Consider the following 21218-nt stretch of genomic DNA (forward strand, 5'->3'; position numbering starts at 1 on the left):
TGTGTGTTCTGGCAAAGTTAGGGATACATAGTAAAACCCTGTGTCAAACAGACAAACCAGAACAAAACAAAAAGAATTCTCCACTTGTCCATCACCTAATGAGTACAGGAGGAGCTTCCTTGGTTAGTAGAAAGCAGTAAGGCAGTGAGCTGTGCTACACATGGTAGACCCTCAAGGTCACTACACTGAGCAGAAGACCATGCACAGAGTCGACAGTTCCATTGCTATGAAGTGCCCCCAAATAGGCAAAATTATAAGGCGCAGAGTACATGAGTGCTTTATCTGAAGGTGTCAGGGTGGATGAAGAGGAGCTTATGATGTAGAGGGCTTCTTTCTGGTGTTAGGAGAGAGCTTTCCAGTATTGATTGTGTGGTGGTTGTCTTCAGTTCATTGATATACCAAAGAAACCCAGTGTGTATGAATTATAGCTCAAATTTAAATTATACTTAAAGAAAAGAACATTTGCAGGAAAATGGTTTTTCAGAATTTATTTTACAGATCTTTTCTAACTTAAGAATTCTTTCAGAGTTGAGTAGACAGAAAAGTAAGTAAGGCCATGTTCTGTTTTGCTGTGGTAGAGTTTGTATAAACCCCTATTTACTCTTTTGCTTGCTTTTCTGTTGAAGCATTACATTTCTTAACTTAGAAAGCCTTGTTTCCGTTGAGGCTGGAATGTTTTCCAGAATACAAACCACACTATATGTTGTGGGAAGAAAATCCACATCCTTTTATTAAGCTTGACAATGTCGTTATTATTTTATGTTCCTAATTGAGGGTGTGGCAGATGTATTTAGTTAGGTGAAGAATTTCCTGTAGACGGTTTGGCTCTGCACTCCCACACAGACTGTCCACTGCCAAGGTTTGTGTTCTGTTCCTAGCAATCCTGAGGTGTCTTCTGTGGAGATGTGTTTATAAAGGGCAAGAAAGGAAGATGTTTAATTTGTGTAGACGGGTGGTGGTTGAGGGGGGAATCTTGTAACTGGGATTGAGTATTTCATTGTCAACAGCAGGGTTCCATTTTGTCCTGAGATAAAAATGAAAACGTATTGCTACAACATTGTTTTCTGTTGATGTATGTTAATGTGTGTTAATCTTCCTTTCTTAGCTTTCAAAACAATTAAAAGAGAAAGGATGGAGAGTGGGAGATGTCCTTCAGGCTGTCTTTAAATACTATGAAGTGCTGGAAAAAACTTCAAGTGAAGAAAGATGCAAGTCGCTGTTCGATTGGCTTTTGGAAAATGCCTAGAACGAACTCCAGACCAGTATATTTTATTGTTTGTTTTAGGAGGTAAAGAAACCAATGACTTAATGTTTAGGATAAAACTCAGATACAGAATATTAACAATTGAATTGAGAGGAAAGTAAGATGCCTTTTAAATGCTTTTCTGTCATCACACTGTATATAGTTCATACTTTTGTAATCTTTGTCAAAATATTTTCTTTAGTTACTCTTCTATACATGTGTTTGTGTTATGATGCTGAGAAATGTCTGTGAAGGAGGATCCAACCCCTGAGGCTGGGGGATTGTCTGACAGCATTTGTTTGGATCCACATAGTGCTGCTGCAAACAGGGCTGAGGTGGCTGACCTGGCCCAAGTGATGATTCTGTTCCTTTGAAAACAAGTGGCATCTGATGATAAGTCATCTGACATCAAGAAAGAAAACAAGAGGCTGATATTTTTTTGTTTATTTCTAGATAAGTTTGTAATCTTTATGTACTGTTCTTTCGAATCAGTTTAATTTCCATAGTTCAACTATGGGTACTTGTAGATTTTCCCAGATATTTAATTTGTTAGCATACTCATTAGTGATTTAGGATTCTGTGAACACCATGAGTTTCCCTAGCCCATCAAGTGATGTTACTTGCTAATGCTGCCAATCATTCTGGAATGAGAAAGAAAAGTGAATGGGGAGAGGTGTTGTGAGAGAGTGTGTGTGCAAGAATAAACTTTAACCTTCCCACTAGTTTATTATTCTCTTTTACTTTAGTGTTTTCTTAGGTAGAAACCCACCATTAACATTAAATAAAATGTCTAAATATTGTGCAGTGAGAATTTTGTCTTTTTGATTTATTCTACAAATGAAAGTTCAGGTTGTAAAACACATTGAAAATATAAAAATTAATGTGTACATACATTTAAAGGAGCCTAATAATGATTTCCAGTCTTTGATTTTGAAGAAGAAAAAACCTGCCCACTTCCCCAAGAACAATTTTCTTTTAGCACAGTAGGTATCCCTCCCCCAGTAAAATGGATCTGACTGTTTTGTAATGTTCCCTTACATTATCTTTGGCCTGCACATTCCTTACTGTGGTTTTAGAAACTCAAGTTGATGTGAGATGACCCAGGAGGCTCTGTCTCATTGTGTCTATGATATGTGTTGCACACATTTCTTCGACTAATGAATGGATTCTGGAATCAAGGGTAAATTTTTTTTTTTCTTTATGGAGCTGTTGATTTTGCTGTTACTTACTACCCCTACCCCAACCAAAGCTCTGACTTTTCTAGAGGCTGCAATGAGTAGAAGACATAGCACCTACCAGGGCACTTACATTAGTTTGAATTAGTAATTATAGTGGAGAAATGTACTTTATAGTGAAAGCGTCACTTTCACTTTAAGTCCAGAAACAATTCAAGTATTTTGAAACTACATTATAAACTCTACTTTTTCTCAATTTAACAGAGATAATGGGGCCAGCCTTGAATATACGTTTTTCTAAAATTTTCTAAAATATTTTTCAGAGTGGGAAAAATGCAGGGAATTGAGTCTAGGTGTGCTTTTGTGCAGGTGTGAGCTTGTAACTATACTTGTACAAGGAAATATCACACTGCACTTATATAATTCGAGTATATGTATTGGTTAGATTAACAGCAAAACTGAGCTTAAATTATTTTGAGGTGGAAATGGCTATTTATTGGTTTTATAAAACGGAAACTACTTAGGCTTATTTATGGCAATAGCACAACCATTTGAGCCAAGCTTCCCTGTATGTTCCTATTTCTTTGGCATTGGTGAAGCTGCCCTATGCCCAGTGCTCTTTATTTAAGTGCTACTTAGTGACAATAGTCAGAGGTGTTGGCCTTAGTTGTAACAATAATAGTAGGACTTAACACTGTGTCAGTTTTGTGCAGGAACATGGGAAGGTTAGAAGTATGGGCAGGGTGAACAGAAGCATGAGTCGTTTTCCTGTAGAAGGTGTTTACATGTAGAGCCATGCCATGGGCCACAAGCAGTGTAAAGCATACTGTTTTGTAGCATTCTGTGGTTTTCCCAGACTCGCTCCATCTGTTTGCATGTTCAGTTTTCAGAGCACTTCTGTTGAGGTAGCTCCATCTACAGATCTCAACATATTTATATTGGAACATTGTATACTGCCATTGCGTACATGCTGTTCCTCTTACTGGAAACTGTTAGAACTGTGATGTGCAGTGAACCTGTTCTTGGCTTGCCAATTTTAAAGGCATTTTGTGATGGACAGAAAGAAAGCGAGAGACCGCTGCTGAGGAGCCTCTGGACTGATCTCACACCAAAATAGCACATTTGTTTCATGTCCATATTTTCCTAACTTGAGTTTAAATGACATTTGTATTTTATGTGTTAATTAATGTTGATTTTGGAAATTATTTCCTGATTCATTCTAGAGGAATGTTACCAAGAAACCACAGAAGAAATGGCAGTAGAGATGGGCTGGCTCCTTTTGTTGTAAAGCTAAGGTTACAACAGCCTTCAGTGAATACAGGTAGTGTCTCTGTACTTTGAGAAATGCTTCGATGATCCCTAAAGACACTCAGTGTGAATTAGTTCAATTCATGCTACTAGACTGCTGCTTAGCAAAGGGTTTCTATTGCTGGTGGGAAGCTCTATGCATGACTTGACATCTGGCAGCTTCCATAGTGTGGGTGCCTGTTCTCAGTGTCGATTCCAGAGCCATGTGGCTGCCTGCTCTTTCTCCACAACTACTATCACCAGTTTCTAATCACTATATTAGTTTGTAATTTTCAGAGAAATCTTTACACAGAGTTTAAATATGCCGGGTCCGCACATGGGTAGGGAAAACACTTTCCATTTAAAGTCCTGTCTGCCTATCACCAGCACACAAGATGTAGAGAGTTGTCTGTGGGAATTGGAAGGGCTGTACTCAAGTGAGGTACGCTTTCCTCGTTTTCAGCACAAGCCCTGTAGGCGACGCTCGTTTACTGTGCGCCTGCTCTGCACAAGCAGGTGTGGTGCTGTCGCCCTCGCCACTTTATTTATTTATTTTGACCATCTGTACATTCCTCTCACGTAGTTAGAGCTGCTGTTCTACAGGTTCTTATTTCAACTTGTTGTACCATTTGAATGCTGCTTAATGCCAGGTTTATATGTTGCTGGATTATTGCTGCCTATGGTTACTTGTGCTGTGTTCGAAGTAATCTGCATTCTTGTTCAGTTACTGAATATATAGTAGAAGTGACTTTGAGTAATTGTGGCCATTTATCTGGGTTTGCTCAATTAGTGCATTATGGTCTTATAATGTGTAATAGTAACTTCTCTTTTTGCTCTTGAGTAATTTAATGTTCATTTATCAAAATAGGAACTTAAAGATGCACTTAAGTTTTGTTTTAGCAGTGGCTCAAGAATGTTTCAAAAATTACTTTTGTAATAATTTGCAGTTAATTGTTCTTTTCTCTTTACTCTTGTTCAAGCTTGTGATCTTTCCTCTCCCAGCTAAGAATTATTCAATAAATTTAAGAAATGTCAAGCCGTGGTCTTCATTCTGTAGCAACTAAAGCAAAGGCATTCAAAACTGCTATGTTAGAAGACGTAAAAGGATTAGCTAAATGCTTAACTTATGGTTTTGTTTTGTATTTTGAGGCAGGGTTTCTCTTTGTAGCCTTGGCTGTCTTGGAGCTCCTTCTGTAGACCAGCCTAGCCTCAAACTCAGAGATCTGCCTACTTCTGCCTCTCAAGGGCTGAGGATTAAAGGCATGGGCTACCATGCCCAGCTTAGGTCATGGTTTTTTAGGACAAGTGAAGTTAGAAATATTTTAGTTGAATGCTGGATTCTGTCCATTTCAGAGGTGCCTTTAAGGGTACTGTAAGGACTTAAAAGCCTGGCTGATTGTTTTGGATTTAATGGCAAAGTTGTAGGATGTTGCCTTAAACATGAGCATGATTCTAAAATGCTTTACAGAGATCATACCACTGACACATCAGGTATATGAGAATATACATGTGAAAGTTAGCTCCTGGTTTTAGGTATTCACATGCATTGTTAACAGTAATAGTGGAACTCCATACATAATCAATCTGCAACAGGAAAATGGAGAAAAGTACTGCTGGTCATTGTGAATGTATGAGTTAAATTTATAGTGGGACTTTACTAGTAGCATTTAAATATTTTTTAGTTTTAGAAATATTGGGTAAAGGGTTTTTGAGTGTGTTAAGTCAGGTAGTCATTTGTTACTTGTTCTCAGTGATTACAGAAATGAGAATGAGGCACAGAGCTTTAAGCATCCACACAATTTTCTGAGTGTGAAAGATGGAGGACTCATGTATGCAGGGATAAGTTCTACATGATGCCCTGTTCTATGAAAAGGATGAAAGGGACAAGCAATTTTAAAAGCTGCTCACAATGTTGTACAAAGCAGTGAAGAGATGTCACATCTGTTTTCTCTGTCCTTTCTAGTTTTGCAATTGTCACACACTTACTTTACACGTGTTCTATAGGCCAAGGGTGAAAATATGCAGATTGAAATGAGTGACAAACATTTGAGAGGGAATTCAAGATCCTGTGAAATAATATTTTACCAGTAGGGTAAAATATTTATGGAATAAAACCTGAAGACCTGAATTCAATCCCCAGGATCCATGTAAAGGTGGAGAAGAGAACTGATCCACACAATTGTCCAAATACACAAATGTACACACACACACACACACACACACACACACACACACACACACACTTACTTTTTAACTAACACTAATAAAATATTAATTAAAAATAAAACTGAAAATGGGCTTAAGCCCCAAGTTTGACTTAACTCTTCCCCATGTACCAACCCCCTTAAATAAACATCATAATGGATTTCTTCTTTTACAGTAAGTGATTGAGATTGCACTTTGCAAAATAACACCCCCCCCCACCCAGTGGAGTCACATGCCACAGCATTCATGTTGAAATCAAATTTGTGGGAGTTGGTTCTGTTGTACCTTGTAGGTTCTGGGAATCAAGCTCAGGTCATCAGGCTTGGTTGGCTGCAATACCTGTGCCCATTGTGCCAGCTTGCTGGACCAAGGTTGGACTTTTTACAGAGTTCTACTGATACATTTGGCTTGATAGAAGATCTTTTAAAAGTAAGTATTAACACTAACGAAGATGTTGCATTTAAATATGCTGGGGATTATCAGTTTCTTAATTTGAATAATCAGGAGTAACAATGTAATAATCCATAGGAGAGATAGCCCCCAGATCAAGTTCTTGTTGCTTCTGGAAGGTCATGCTCTTCTCTCTGTCTTGCTCCTGTTTCTTGGGGCCTGTGCATGCTGGAGTTTTGTTCTGAGTCAGGAACTCCCTTGGGTAACCCAGGTTGGTCTCTTATCTAGACGTTTTCTTGCCTTAGCCCCTGAGTCTAGGGGAAGGGAGGGTCATTTGTAAGTTCTAGGACAGGATAAATTTAGGGGCAGGCAGGAAAAAAAAATCCCACAAGTTCCTATTCCATCTTTTCTAGTGAATAAAGTCTGGGAAAACCTACCCCAGAATTCATGAGCTAGCTCCCATGTGAGCCTGATCCTCAACTGACCCTGAGTGGCTGTTTTCGTTCACAGAGTTGTTTTAACATTTTTCTGTTAAGTCTCCATACCTGTCAAAGGGAAAGAAAATATCTTGAGGATGCTATCTTCACCTGAGACTTGTTATTTCTAAAGGCTGTAAAGTCCAAACCATAAAAAGATAGAGAAATGAGTAAGTTTAGTTTTGAGGGAAAAAAGAATTGTAAAACCACGAGTGAAAGTGATAGAAATAGAACCAGGTCACAGACTGGTGTTAGAATATAAAGTAGCTGTCATTTTTAAGATACAGAGGATCCAGGTGGTGGTGGTGCATGCCTTTAATCCCAGCACAGAAGCAGGGACAGGCAGATCTCTGAGTTTGAGGCCAGCCTGGTCTACATAGAAACCCTGTCTTGAAAACAAGAAAGACAGAGGAAAACTTAAATATGAGTAGGAAGCTACTTCACATCTATTAAGATGGCTAAAATAACAACAGGTAATACCAGGTGTTGCCAAGGATATAAAGAATCTGGGGCCTATAGATACTGCTGTTGCTGATGGGAATTAACTCATGTTCCCTAGCAACCTCTTTCCTATGCATTTGCTCAGAAGAAGTGAAAATGTCTCCACAAAAACTTGTAAATAAATAATAGCATTATTCTTAATAGCACCAGAGTACCAGTAACCCTAATGACAACCAGTCGGTGAATGCATAAAGAGATTGTGGTTTATCTGTACAATGTTATATTTAACCTTTAAAAAGTGAAGTGGAGGTTTGTGTAACAGTATGATTGAGCCTTGAAACCAGTGTGTTAATTATAAGAAGTCAGAGGACATCAACTGTTGAATGATTCCATATACATATTTATCAAGTACACTTGTATATATTGTGTGTACAATAAACAAATTACAGGTTAGTGTTTGCTGTTGCTGGGGGAAGAAGGCAGTGAGGAATGACTATCACTACAGGGTTTCATTGAAAATGATTAAACCATTCTAGAATTAGATCTCATATGTTAAACTAATTCTTTGAATATACTAAAACCCAATTGTATATTTTAAAACTGAATTTTATAACATAGGCCGTTCCCAACAAATCTTACACGGAACAGGAAGACTTGTTTTTAAAAGCAAGCGTATTTTAAACATAAGCTAAAATAATCGAGACTCAACACTTGAGGTTGACGGCAAGTTAGATATAGATGAGAGAATTAGTGAACTGGAAAAATTATGCAGAATATTTTTCAGAAAGCCAGTGATGGGATGGATATACAAAGGGAGTGATTTAAAAGTGTTAAGGGAGGAGGGTCTAACATGTCTAGTAGTTTCAGAAGAGGGGGAAAATTTCTAAATAGTCGGAAAGATTGCTGGGAAAATCCCAGAAACAACCATTCAAGACTTAATCTAAATATCTTAAAAACCTGTATTTTTCAAGGGATACATGCAGGCAGGCATATATTTCTACTTTTCTGGGCTATTTAATAAGGAAGCTAAAATTTCTAGAGCAACTCATAAAAGAATAGAAGTTGTATTAAAAATTGTTAGGGGGAAAAGTATAAATGAAGTAAAAGAGAAAAAGAATCCAAGTGTGTCAGTGTAAAGCCTCAAAACTGCACAGAGTTCTGAGAATAAGAAGCTGTTGGGTGCTCAGTCCTAAGTGAGTCATCTGTATCAGCCTCCGCTGCCTGTCAAGGCTCCGGGAACAGTGTGAGAGGGAGCCGAAAGAATAAGCCAGAGGATGAGGAGGCATCCCCGGAAATGTGCTGTTCTGGACAAGGTACAGCAGCTGTAACTGCCTTCACAAGACCAAGTGAGTCAATTCCAGCATGGATGTGGGAAGGGCCCTTGAAGTCCCACTCCATACTGATGAGCTATTGGCAGTTTGGGGCTGGATGGTGAGGGTGAATCAGTTTTCTCTGGGACTGTTTCGTTTGCCCCTGTTCATGTAGCTAGCACTGATTGGACTCAGAAAGACTGAAAAATAATCAAGAGGGCATGGAGGTGGGAGGGGCAGGGTTGGGGAACTGGGGCAATGGCTGGGGTGTTGGGGTGGATATAATCAAGATACATTTTGTATTTATGTATGAAATTGTCAAAGAATTATTAAAAATTTAAGGATACAAAGAAACAACCTACCTACTCCTTAAATATAATCAAAGATTTTCTTTGGGCCACCAGCTCACAAAAATGACACAGACTTCTTATTAATTATGAAAGGTTGGCAGATAGCTTGGCCTTGTTCCAAACTAGTTCTTATAACTTAAATTAACCAATTTATATTAATCTACATTCTATCGTATGAAGTTCTCTCTTCCATGTTGTACCTCCTGTTTCCATCATGTCTCCTGGCTTCTCCTGCTTCTTGATTCCAATTCTTCCTCTTCCTTTTCCCAGAAATCCTTCCTGTACCTCCTGCCTAGCTATTGGCTATTGAGATCTTTATCAAACCAGTCACAGCAATGTATCTTTACACAGTGTACAAATATCCCACAATATAGATCTAAATCTCAAATTCCTTGTTCCTCCCAGTTGTTCCTGAGATTCTCCCTCAATAAGCTTCCTGCACAATATCTGGGTCTTGTCAGGGCAATCCAACTTATGAAAGAGTAAAAATTAGGCAGACCACTTTCCAAGATAATTGGGCATGACTTGGTTAATTAAGTTGGATTATGACACACAATATTGTTACATGTAAACTCCAGAGAAAATTGGCATATATACCAGTGGGCATTAAAAAAATGTAGCAGAACTGTTATCAACAGGAAAACAAAATACTTATCAACAGAGACAGAAATTGTGATATGCCTTTGTCCTCCCCTTGCAAGTATAGAGAGGACTGCATGGGAAGATTTAACCAACCAAGGATCCAAGGTGCTTGGAGAAAAGTGGCATCTGCACCTTTTCTGCATGCGCATACTTCTGTGTTCCTAAACAACGCAGTTGAATAGTTATTTAAAGGATATTATAAGCATTCTAGAAGAGATTTAAAGCATATATAGAGGGATGTGCATAGGTTATATGCAAATGTGACACAAAAAGGATTTATGCGTCCTGTGATGCTGGTGTCTAAGGGCAACTAGAACCAATAATCGCAGATGCAAGGGATGATTGTATTCATCAAATGGAATTTAAAATAGCAGAAAAAGTGATGCAGCTATATGTATCTGGAAGCACCATAAAAACATAGTAGAAAAAAAAAAAATCACAGCAAGCTACAAAAAGCTTTCAGGTAAGGTTCAAACCATAGAAAACCAAACATCTTAAATAGAGAAACACATAACTTGACAGCCATATTTGTATATATACATACACATTGATACATTACTGTACAAGTGTTGCAAAAGATTTAATTCAGGGTAACTTCCTGCAAAATGAAGGGAAGGAAGGGATATACAGCACAGGTGTATATGAAAGGTGTGTCTTTGAATACTCATTTTTCTTCAAGTTATATAAAATATTTAATATTTTAAATGGGTTTTATTATTTTTGGAGAACTTAATACATACACTGTATTTTGATCATACCCAAAGCACAGTCCTCTCTTTAGCTTCTCCTGGATCCTCATGCCACCGTTTATTCCCTCTCCCAACTTAAAAAAAAAAAAAAATCAAGTCTATAAATGCATGGGGTGTGAGGGCATCCAGTGGCGCATAGGTCAAGAAAATGCATTTTTTCTTAGTCATCATTTGTCAGTAGCTCCTCAGTAAGGTGTAGGAACCCATGAGCCCCTCTCCCATCTGTGCTGAGATGCTGACTGGCTTCATCTTACAAAGCCAACTGCAGATTCTGTGAGTTGGTGAATGCAGTGGTCCTGCATATCCAGAAGACATATTTCACCCTGACTCATGGCTCTTAGACTCATCCATCCCCTCTTCCTTATGTTCCCTGGGTTTAAGGAGAAGAGAATATTACAATAGATGACACCTTTTGAGACTGGGTGCTCTATGGACATTATATAGCTTGAGTGCTTTTGAGTTTCTATATTAACTGTTGTCCACTACATGAAGAAGCTTCCCTGATGAGGGTCGGGAGCTGAACTAATCTATGGGCACAGAGGTGTGCATTTAGAGGGACTCTTAATTAGGGTTTCTGCTGCTAGGGTGAAACACCAAGGGGGAAAGGATTTATTTTGCTTACAGTTCCATATAATATTTCATTATCCAAATCACTGAGGGCAGGAACTCAAATAGGACAGGAACTTGGAGGCAGGAGCTGAGTAGAGGCTGTGGAGGGGTGCAGCTTACTGCTCAGCCTGCTTTTTTTGCAGAACCTCACGGCCACCAGCCAAGGAATGGCACAACCCGCAATGGGCTGGGCTGGGCCCTCCTGCATTGATCATTATTTAAGAAAATGCCCTACATCTGGACAGAGGCATTTTTTTTTTATTCAATTGAAACTCCTTCCTCTCTGATAACTGTAGCTTGTGCCAAGTTGACACAAAAAGAGCCAGTACAGAGGACAAGTTAATATTATATCCATTTAGGAAAATAACAGTATTTAGGTTTTTCTCTGTGGGCTATGAGCTCTCCAGCCATGGATTCTTGGTCAGATTTACAGTACCAAGCATACATTTCCTCCTGTGAAGCTGGTGTGAATCCACTCAGAAAGTGATTGGTTATCTCTATAACATTCATACCACTATCATATGCACCCATGGGAATGTCTTGTCAGGCTGGTTGCTAGCGTAGCTCACTGAGTTCACAAGTAATACTGTTAATGACTTTTCTCCCCCAGCAGCCTGCACGGTACCTCCTATTAAAGCTAGAAGGCAGGGAGGAAGCCTCGGGTCAGCATCAGCTTGATCTATGTGCTGTGATCAGGGTTGTGGTGGTGCTTTCAGCCAAAGTGTCTTACTATCAAGTTCTGGCAGACAGCCAAGAACAATGACATTGCTTGTATTGTTCTAGGAGTCTCTAGGTGAAGTATCACACAAACCTGAAAATTAATTTAAGAGATGTTACCTAGTAAGATTTGTATAAAGAATTACTGGGCGTGTTAGATGGCTTTTGAAATTTACATAAAAAGGAAAGCTGAAGAAGGTTTAACCACAACTGAAAATTACTAAAATGAAAACACTACAATCGATATCTCTGTACCTTCTGAATTGCTTGGAAGTTTACAATTGAAAGTACACACTTCAGGCTTTTCTCTGCAGCTCCTTAAGATTGGGTGGGTGATGGGAGAAGCTGCTGTTCCCCTGATATGGGCAGATAAGAGGTGTTTCTCTTCTGCAATGCCTAGGTCCTATTCTTATTTTGGATCCCCACATCAATCCGATTTAGAGAACTGAACTCCAAACCTGGACCAGCTCTGAGGTCTGAAGAACAAGGCTGTAGCCCTGCAAAGAGGCTGGCTTGGAGGAAGAGATGCTAGGGTGTGGGGAATATCCTAGTCAGGGTTATCACCCAAAGCAATGTGGGGAGGAAAGGGTTTATTTGGCTCACACTTCCACATCACTGTCCATTGTCAAAGGAAGTCAGACCAGGAACTCAAACAAGGCACGAACCTGGAATCAGCAGCTGATGCAGAAGCCATGGAAGGATCCTGCTTACTAGCTTGTTCCCCCGTGGCTTGCTCAACCTGTTTTCTTATTCAACCCAGGACTGCCAGCCCAGGGGTGGTGTCACCTACAATGGACTGAGCCCTCTCACATCAATCCCTAGTTAAGAAAATGCCCTAGATCTTATGAAAATATATATGTATGTATATATGTGTATTCCCTCCTCTCAAATGACTTTAGCTTGTGTCAAGTTGACATAAACTCTCCAGCATAGGTAAGATCAGAGGAGGTTTTCAGCTAGAGCAGAAGTAATGCCCGGGGAGGAAAGCTGTTCTTGCCAAGGAATGTAGAAGGCAACGCTGCACCTTGGCCACGATGATCTTGGGACATGAGCAGTCGTGCTGATAGGCCAGGAGCTAACTTGTGAGCCTCGGGAATAGAGATTGGAGATCTGGATAGCCAGCCACTGTGGTATTTTGGCAATCTGCTCTCAACGGTGGTTCCCATCCGCCTCCGCCCGGGGTGGACTGGTCACAGAGCTACAGGGCTGAATGGCCGCTGTGAGGACACACTGCCTCCCCACAAATACCCTGCAGCTTGTCCTTCATGGTTCACTCGAGGTAGTACTTGTGACCAACTTAGGAGCAGTGCAGCAGGAGGGACCCTTTGGAATAGGACACACGGTGCCCAAGCCCGGATGCTAACTGTGATCCTGAAGCTGCAGTGTCGCTGTGTGCCTCAGGGTGGTATAGCAGCACAGCCTGTGGATTCCACCAAGCCAAAGCTTCCTTCCCACAGTGAGCCAGGCCAGCCCTTCCTCATTCTCCTACATTGTTTCAAACAGGCTGTTTCCTAATTTAGCCTCTGTTTTCAGGTCTTTTTCTTGCCGGTCTATTTCCATTCCCAGTCAGAACTGGGGCGTTTTCTTAAGTTACTAAAAAGGAAAGCCCTTCCTGCTCAAGATCAACTTCAATTTCAGGGTGGAGCCGCTCCCCGTGGTCATGGAGGCTGACCTGAGCCCCACCACCTGGTGTGGGCCAGGCACACTGCAGAGGGGAGGTCAGGTGAGCTTGGTCACAGGGCACCCCGCATGCTGCGCCCCAGAGCTCCTTTCTGAAGGGTGCATGCATGTGGGGTGCCCTGTGTCCGAGCTGGACTTCATGGCCTATAGTTCCTTTTCTTACAGGATTTGGTTTTATGGCTTCACTTTTGAAAGAAACCAAAGCCATAACCCAGGTGACAGTCTTCATCCTCCGCAGGAAACTGTGCAGTTACGGTACACCGAAAGGTGCATCTGTGTGTGTGCACGGACAGACCTGTAATTGCTTCATAACTCTGAAACCATCATATGAGTTATCCTCTGACCCATACAATAATGCTCTTATTATTTTTTGACAAAGGTTTTGTTTAAAATACACTTTATTTTGGTTCTTGCTAGATTATTTCTCTGAATTAGTGGCATTATTTTGTTAAATATGATAGATACACTCTTAGTGTGCTTCTAATGTGACAAAAGATCCAAAATAAATTCATAGCAAAAGGATCCCCTTACTGTTGTCTTCTGTCCTAATTTGCCTTGCTATGGGCTTGTAAGTGTGTTATAGGATTGATATACGCTGGGATCTAGAACATACTAAAATATTGTTTGACTGGTCAATAGCGTGCAGGAGGGAAAAAGTTGTATACTGGGATATAGTTAAAACTTCCTGAAAGCGGCTGTTAGCTAAAGGAGGGGATCTTGCTCTTCCTAGCCTAACTGAAGAGAATGGGGTAGTAGTACCTATCCATGTAGCCCCAGGGCCTCCCCAACTTCAAATTCTGGATTTTATCTCCTGTATTATTTCTATTTTATTACACTTTTTATTATTTGTGTGTACATGTGTGTGTATGAACCTGCATTCCATGACATGCATGTGGAGGTCACACCTGCTTTCATTTATTTATTTTCTTGAGACAGTTCTGTGTAGCCCAGGTTGGCTTTCTGCTAACTCTATAGACGAGAATGGCCTTGAATTCCTGCTTGCTCTGCCTCCAGATTTCATAAAGTTAAGGACCCTGAGATGGGGAGATTAACCTTAGCTATCTATATATGAGAGTTCAATGAATCTCCTTAAACTGGGGGACCAGGTCTGGCTTTTGGATAATGTGATTGCTGAGCAAGGGTCTGAGAGAGATGTGATAGGCTTGTTGTGAAGGCTGAGGAAGGCACGAGTCAACAAATGCAGGTTGCTTTTGGTAACTGGAGCAAAGATGAAAATGGATTCTGGCAGCATCTGGAAGTGGGGGGGGCATCCTGAGAACAGAGCAAGACCTGTGTTAGATGTCTGACCTTCGAAGATGTCAAAACTTCGAAACAACAGGAGCTGCATATCCATGCATGTGTAATTTATTAGAATAGCAGTATGGTAGCTGCTAGCCATGTGTGGTTGGGGACTGTCTGAAATGTGACTGGTCCAACCTCAGAAGCGCTGTACATATCAAATGCAGATAAATTTCAAAGCTTTAGTATGAAAAAATAAAAAGTAAAACAAAAACTTTAATAGTTTATTCCTATTGATGACACATGGAAATTGCACTATTTTGAATTTTTTAAAAAGAAGAATAAAACATTAATTTTATCTCATTAAAAAATACATTTAAAGATGCAACTGATAAAAACTCAAAGTGCAGCCATAGCTTGCATTCCTGGCCCACATGATACTTGTATTGGGCAGAGCAGCAGTGCTGGATCCCTGAGGGATAAGAGGAAGTTATCCTAATGACTGGCTGTTCTCTTACCAAGTGCTGAGCAGTGATAGCATTTGGATCCATGCTGGGTTCTTAGAGGGAAGCCAAGTTTCCTGTGTCCTCTTGGACTGGAGCATAGGCTAAATTCTGTATGGGTCTTTATATCCTTAGCGACCAACAGAATACCCAGCACATGCTCAGAAAGGAACACAGCATGCACTATCAGTGTTGCTGAACCTACAAAGGCCTTTGACAAGACAAAAACTGGCAAATTCTTCTGGACGCGGTTCCCAGAAAGGATCTAGAAACCTAGATCTAATGGCAAATGGGATGCAACAAACTGGGCTTTTCTCTTTTTGACCAACATTTGTTGTTCTATCTTTTACTTCCAAGATGGGGTCATTTGCCATTTCCAGCAAAGAAAAATGTCAAGAAGAGAAACCAGATACCCAGCAGCATCCACACATAGCTTTTGGCTTATGTCTGTGACAATGTCCCAGTGGGCACAAAGAAAAATGCCTCAAGCTCAGAATCAGGGAATCAGTTTTGCCTTTGAAATGTTGACTCTTCACTGATTTGCTCCATGATCAATTTAACATCCCTTAATCCCATTATTGCAGCTGCCAATGTTTACATTTATTGGGGTGGAAATAATTTGCTTCAGAGTTTGAGAATATTATCAGTTTGTTCACTACAACCCTGACCTTGATGCCTGGAATCTGTCGTAGTTTCACAGGCATCCTAGGTTCAAACTTCACTGTTTGAAATGTATCCATCATAGTGACATACAGCTAAACGTTGCTTTCCCCCCTTTCCTGTATGAAGTCACTGCTTAACTCAAATGAACTTTGCACCATTAAAAATGGGGAAGTACAGTTTATTTCATTGCCATTTGAGTCTGCTTTGAGGTATTGTGGACGGAAATATCCCGGTTACTGGGTTGGGATGATTCATGCAGTGGAGCAGTCTGGAACCAAACTTTATCTTGTCTTCATCTTTATTTTGTTTTCTGTATGGAAACTAATCATTTGAGGTTGGCAATATGGATTTTGGCCGACTTTCTTCAATAATTTTTTTCTATGTTTCTTCACCTCAGGACAAAAATCTCCAAACACAGGCTGCTTTCCAATTGCAAACCTGCTCACGACCCCTCTAAACAATTACTAACCTCTTAGACATTACAGTAAATGTTCCCTCCACACACCACACACACACAGCACAATACAACACATACACACACACAGCACACACACACACACCACACACACACCACACATACAACACACACACACACACACACACATCCCACAGACTGAGCTCATGAGTCTGGTTTCCAGGCTGGGCTCTGTATAGAAAACCAAAGAGAAAATGCTGGTGGCCTGGTAATTTTTTTTTAAACTAAATTAATTGTTGTTGTTTGTCTTGTTTTTCTTTGTGTTTTGATACAATATCTCATTATGTAGCCTAGCCTTCCCTGCAACTCACTAGGTAGCCCAAGTTGGCCTTGAACTCGAGGAAATCCTCCTACTTCAACCTCCTACATGTTGAGATTACAGGCAGGAGCCACCATGCCTAGTGATAGCCTAGGTCTTGGAGATAATGTGTCTCTGTGTTTAGAACCTGTGCTCAAATTGTGGTCTTTGACAGATAGTAGGGCTAGTATGGTGGTTTGAAGAGAATACCTTTCATGGTATTTGGTCCCTAGTTGGTGCAGCTGTTTGGGTAAATTTAGGAGGTGTTGCCATGTTGAAGAATTATGTCACTGGGGGTGGGGGTGGGGTGGGCTTTGACTTTCAAAGCTTCCCATCGTTCCCAGAGCTTTCTAGTACTTCATGCTTGTGGTTCAATTCAAGCTGAGGTCTCACTCAGCTTGATATTCCAGCTACCAAGCCTACCCACTACTGTTCCTTCTCTATGTGATGGTGATGGACTCATATCCTTCTGAACCTTAAGCCCAAACGAACGAACTCTTAAATAAGTTGCCTCATTCATGGTGTTTTCTCAAGGTAGCAACAGAAAAGTAATTAATAGAGCTAGTTGGCTTAAACACGCACATGTATATGTACCCCCACCCCATGAGTATGATGTGTTTGTGTGTATGTGCATGCCACAGAGTGCATGTGGCAGTCAGGGGACAACTTTGTGGAGTCACATCTCTCCTACTTTTTAGTGGGTTCCTGGGATTGAACTCAGGTTATCAGCCTTGTGCATCAAGTGCTGTATCCTCTGAGCCACATCAATAGCCCTGTAGCAATTTTATACATTCATCCTTGTACTGGCTAGTTTCATGTCAACTTGACACAAGCTAGTATCATCAGAGAGGAGGAGGCCACAATTGAGAAAGTGACTCCACATTATCAGTCTGTAGGGCATTTGTCTTAATTAGTCATCAATAGGGGAAGGCCCAGTCCATTGTGGGTGGTGCCATACTGGGTATGTGGTCTTTTCTTCCATAAGAAAGCAGGCTGAGCAGTCCATGATGGACAAGCCAGTAAGCGGCACCCCTCCACGGCCTCAGCTCCTGCCTCCAGGTTCCCGCCATGATTGAGGTCTGGCCCTCGGTGCTCTTGGTAATGACCTGTTGTTCTATGAAACTGTGAGTGAAATAAACCCTTTCCTCCCCAAGCTGTTTTGATCATGGTGTTTCATCACAACAATGGTCACCAAGACAATCCTCTTCAAATAAATTCCTTTACTGATCTTACACAACTTATTTACCATTGAAGACCCTACCATTAGCTCAGATTGTATTTTAATTGATCAGATATAAAATAAATATCTTTTTTGGATAGGATTTTGATTTTTGACTTTTGAGACTGGGATTTTGTTTTTGTGAGAAGAGCATTAGATCTACCAGGTTAAATACTTAAGTGGGCTATTAACTAGGCACCCTTGAGTAGCCAGCAGTGTCAATAACTAGGCAGAGCTCACTAGTTAACAGCACTGTGACCTAGGCACAAACAGAATAAGAGATCAGCAGAAACTTTACCACTTTTCTGGCCCCCGGGGCCCTGGCAGCCAGTCTCTATTTCTATGAGTTGAATTATTTGAGATTCTACACATAAATGGATGTGTATATTTTCATGGTGGACAGATGTGTTAGCACCATGACCTTCAGGTTCATCTATATTTACCATACAGAAAAAGTTCTCTCTTTCTAGAAGCTAAATATTCCTGTGTGGGTTGGTCTTGTCGACTTGAAACAATCTTAGGTATATCTGGGAAGAAAGAATCTCATTTGAGGAGTTGCCTCCACCAGATTGACCCAGGAACAAATCTTGCGGAACACTTTATTGATTAATTATTGGTGTGGGAGGGTGCAACACACATTGGGCAGGTGCCACCTGTGCACCTGGCCTTGTTTGTGTGGGGCAGCCAGTAAGCAGCACTCCTCTGTGATTTCTGCCTCCAGTTTCCTGCCTCGCTTGAGTTCTCACCTTGGCTTTCAATGGACCCAAGATGTTTAAGCCAAAAGATACCCTTTTCCTGAGTTGCTTTCGGTTGGTGTAAAATAAATATCCTAAGGCTTTTGAGAATCCCATTAGCCCAAGCACATCTATACTCAGTGGAACAAAGTTTGAAACCTTGCATGTTGCTTCCTCTCTGCTGCTCCTTTTCTCATGAATGAATAGCTTTTGTCCCTGCAACATGGGGCTCAGTTTGAGTGTTCTCCATGGATGTGATTCAACACAGGGATTGTTGAAACAGAAAGAAATGTGGCCTGTGCTGAACAGCCATAGGACAGGACCCACAGTGTTTCTAGCATGGAGAACAGTATTCATTGCCCAAGAAAGGAAAAGGAAGTCTTCGGAGCTCCTGGTGCTCAAGTGTAGAGGGAAGTGGACAGACCTCTCATTAGCCAAGTTCTTTTACAATTTAGCAAGTGCATCTTGGATTGTAACCTCTTTGAATACCATGCATACGACCTTCAGTGGTTAGCTGGTTAGCTCTGTCACCCTTTAGGGTTGTTGAGTCCCACCCAAGCCTACTGAGTTATAGCCTCTAAAGGTGAGACATCTGGGAATCTACATTTACCATAGTGAACTTTTCATTTTGGAGAAACTTTAGCTTTACAGAAAAATTGCAAAAATAAATAAATAAATAAATAAATAAATAAATAAATAAATAAAAGAAAAACCCACAAAACAAAACAAAACAAAAAACAACTTCACTAGAATGCAAGCTATGCATGGTGCAATGTTGCTTTTGTAGGGTTGGGTTGGGGACTACATTTAGGGAGGACAGATTTATTTCAGCTCATGGCTTCAGGAGATTTCAGTCCATTGACTGAGAGAGCACCTTTGCCAGTTAAGTCTTCTTACTAGCACACCACTTCATTTTAAATCTATACATACACAAACATTATATATAAAAACAAGGCATCATATTTCAATAATGCATTCATTATGCAATATTTTAATCAGGTTGTCTCTGTCTTCTCAAGTATCTATATCATTTTTATGACTAAAACATTCAAAGTCTTTTCTTCTGGCTTTTGAGATACAGTACACAATTGTTACCTGAAGTCACCGTATCATGCCATAACACACCACAACTTCTCATTCCCATTTACTTGGTCAAGCTTTACTCCAGAGTCTGGCAGTCACAAATCTTGCTTTCAAACTTGAAAACTTATTTTAGATTCCACACATACGTGAGATCATGTGGCATTTGTCTTTCTGGATGGCTTACTTCTTTTATACATGGTGGTCCAAAGTTCCATGCCTGTCGACATAAATGACGGGATTTCATTCTTGTTTTTGGCTTATGCTGTTTTGTGTGTATGAACTTCACTTTCTTTATACACTCATCATTTGAAAGTCACTTAGGTTGTTGCCTTTTCTCAGCTCCTGCTAATGGTGCCGAACCCACTTACATGTGTAGATGTCTCTTCAACATACAGATTTCATGTGCCTTGAGAATATATACAACGGTGGAGTTCCTGAATCATATGATAGTCCTCTTTTTTATTTTTTTTTTCTTTGCACAACTTCCGTACTGTTGACAACAGTGAACTTAATTCCCATAAGCAGTGTGGCAGGGTTGCCTTTTCTTTCCAGCCTTCAGAGTGATGTTCTCATTGTGGGTTTTGTTTTCTTCCTGACGATTCATGATTTGTGATACTGAAAGCATGTTTTCATAACCATTTTGTGAATTTGCTTTTTGAAAAATGTCTACTTAAGACTTACCCATTTCAAAACCAGTTTAATTTGTTTTTGTAATTGAGCTTTTTTGAGTCCCTTATGAATTCTTGATATATCAGTTGTAGTTTGTAAAAATGTTAGCTCATTGTGTAGGCTGTCTCTTTGCTCTGGCGGTCGCTGCCCTCTTTGAAGTGGCTTTTTTAGTTTGGCATATTTGTGTATTGCTGTGTTTGCTTCCCATGCCTTAAGGTGTCTTGTCCAAAGCCTCCTTTCCTGTTCCAGTGTCCTGAAGCATTCTTCATATTTTCTTCTAACAGTTCATGCTTTATGTCTTACACGTACATCTTTAATCTGCTTTGAATGGGTGTTTGTACCTGGTGTGTGTGTGTGTGTGTGTGTGTGTGTGGTCTTGTTACATTCTTTTGTGTGTCTATCCTAATTTCTCTGACACCCTTCATTGAGAAGCTTTGCTGTTTCTTTGTCAACTCATTCTTGTAAGGAGTACGGTTTTTCCGCCCGCCACCTAGTCTTGTCCTGCCACCGTGCCAGCCCCAAATAACACACAGAGACTCTGTATTTGATATTATACTGTTGGCCAGTTACTACTTTCTTATCGGCTAGCTCTGTCTTAAGTATTAACCCATTTGTGTTAATCTATGTATTTCCATGTGGTCTTCTTACCTGGAGCCGGCTGCCGCGTACTGCTCTCTCCAGACTCTCCATCTTGGCTCCTCCTTACTACTTCCCATTTCCTCCTTGTCTCCTAGTCCCTCCTATCTTCCTTTCCTATTGGCCAACAGTGCTTTATTCATTAACCAGTATGAGAAACATACAGAATGATATCTCCCATCACATTCTTAGGGTTTTAGGAGCATTTCTGATCATTCTGCCACCACAAGAGACTCCAGGAATACACTTTTTAACACACTTCATCGTGAGCTACAATTCAAGGTTTGCCATTTTTAATTAGTTCAGCCTGGAATTTTCCAAATACTCTATATATTGCCAGCAACAGGAATTAAATTTATTTTTGAAATGTCATAGAAGAATTTGTATGTTTCTTGAAATTCCAAGTCTACTTGTACTCTAGTTCC

The 21218-nt window shown here is 40.3% G+C and overlaps 1 protein-coding gene across 1 annotated transcript in view; it reads left to right on the forward strand.

Annotated features, from left to right (window-relative positions):
- The window catches only part of Akap11 (A-kinase anchoring protein 11), a 48017-nt gene extending 45838 nt beyond the window's left edge, over positions 1 to 2179 (forward strand). The window contains exon 13 of the mRNA XM_051195346.1: positions 1106 to 2179. Coding sequence (XP_051051303.1) covers positions 1106 to 1246 — 141 coding nt within the window. The 3' untranslated portion in view covers positions 1247 to 2179. The remainder of the gene's footprint in view (positions 1 to 1105) is intronic.
- The last annotated feature ends 19039 nt before the right edge of the window (positions 2180 to 21218 follow it).

The sequence above is a fragment of the Phodopus roborovskii genome, unplaced genomic scaffold (genome assembly GCF_943737965.1).
Source record: "Phodopus roborovskii unplaced genomic scaffold, PHOROB, whole genome shotgun sequence".
NCBI lineage: Eukaryota > Metazoa > Chordata > Mammalia > Rodentia > Cricetidae > Phodopus > Phodopus roborovskii.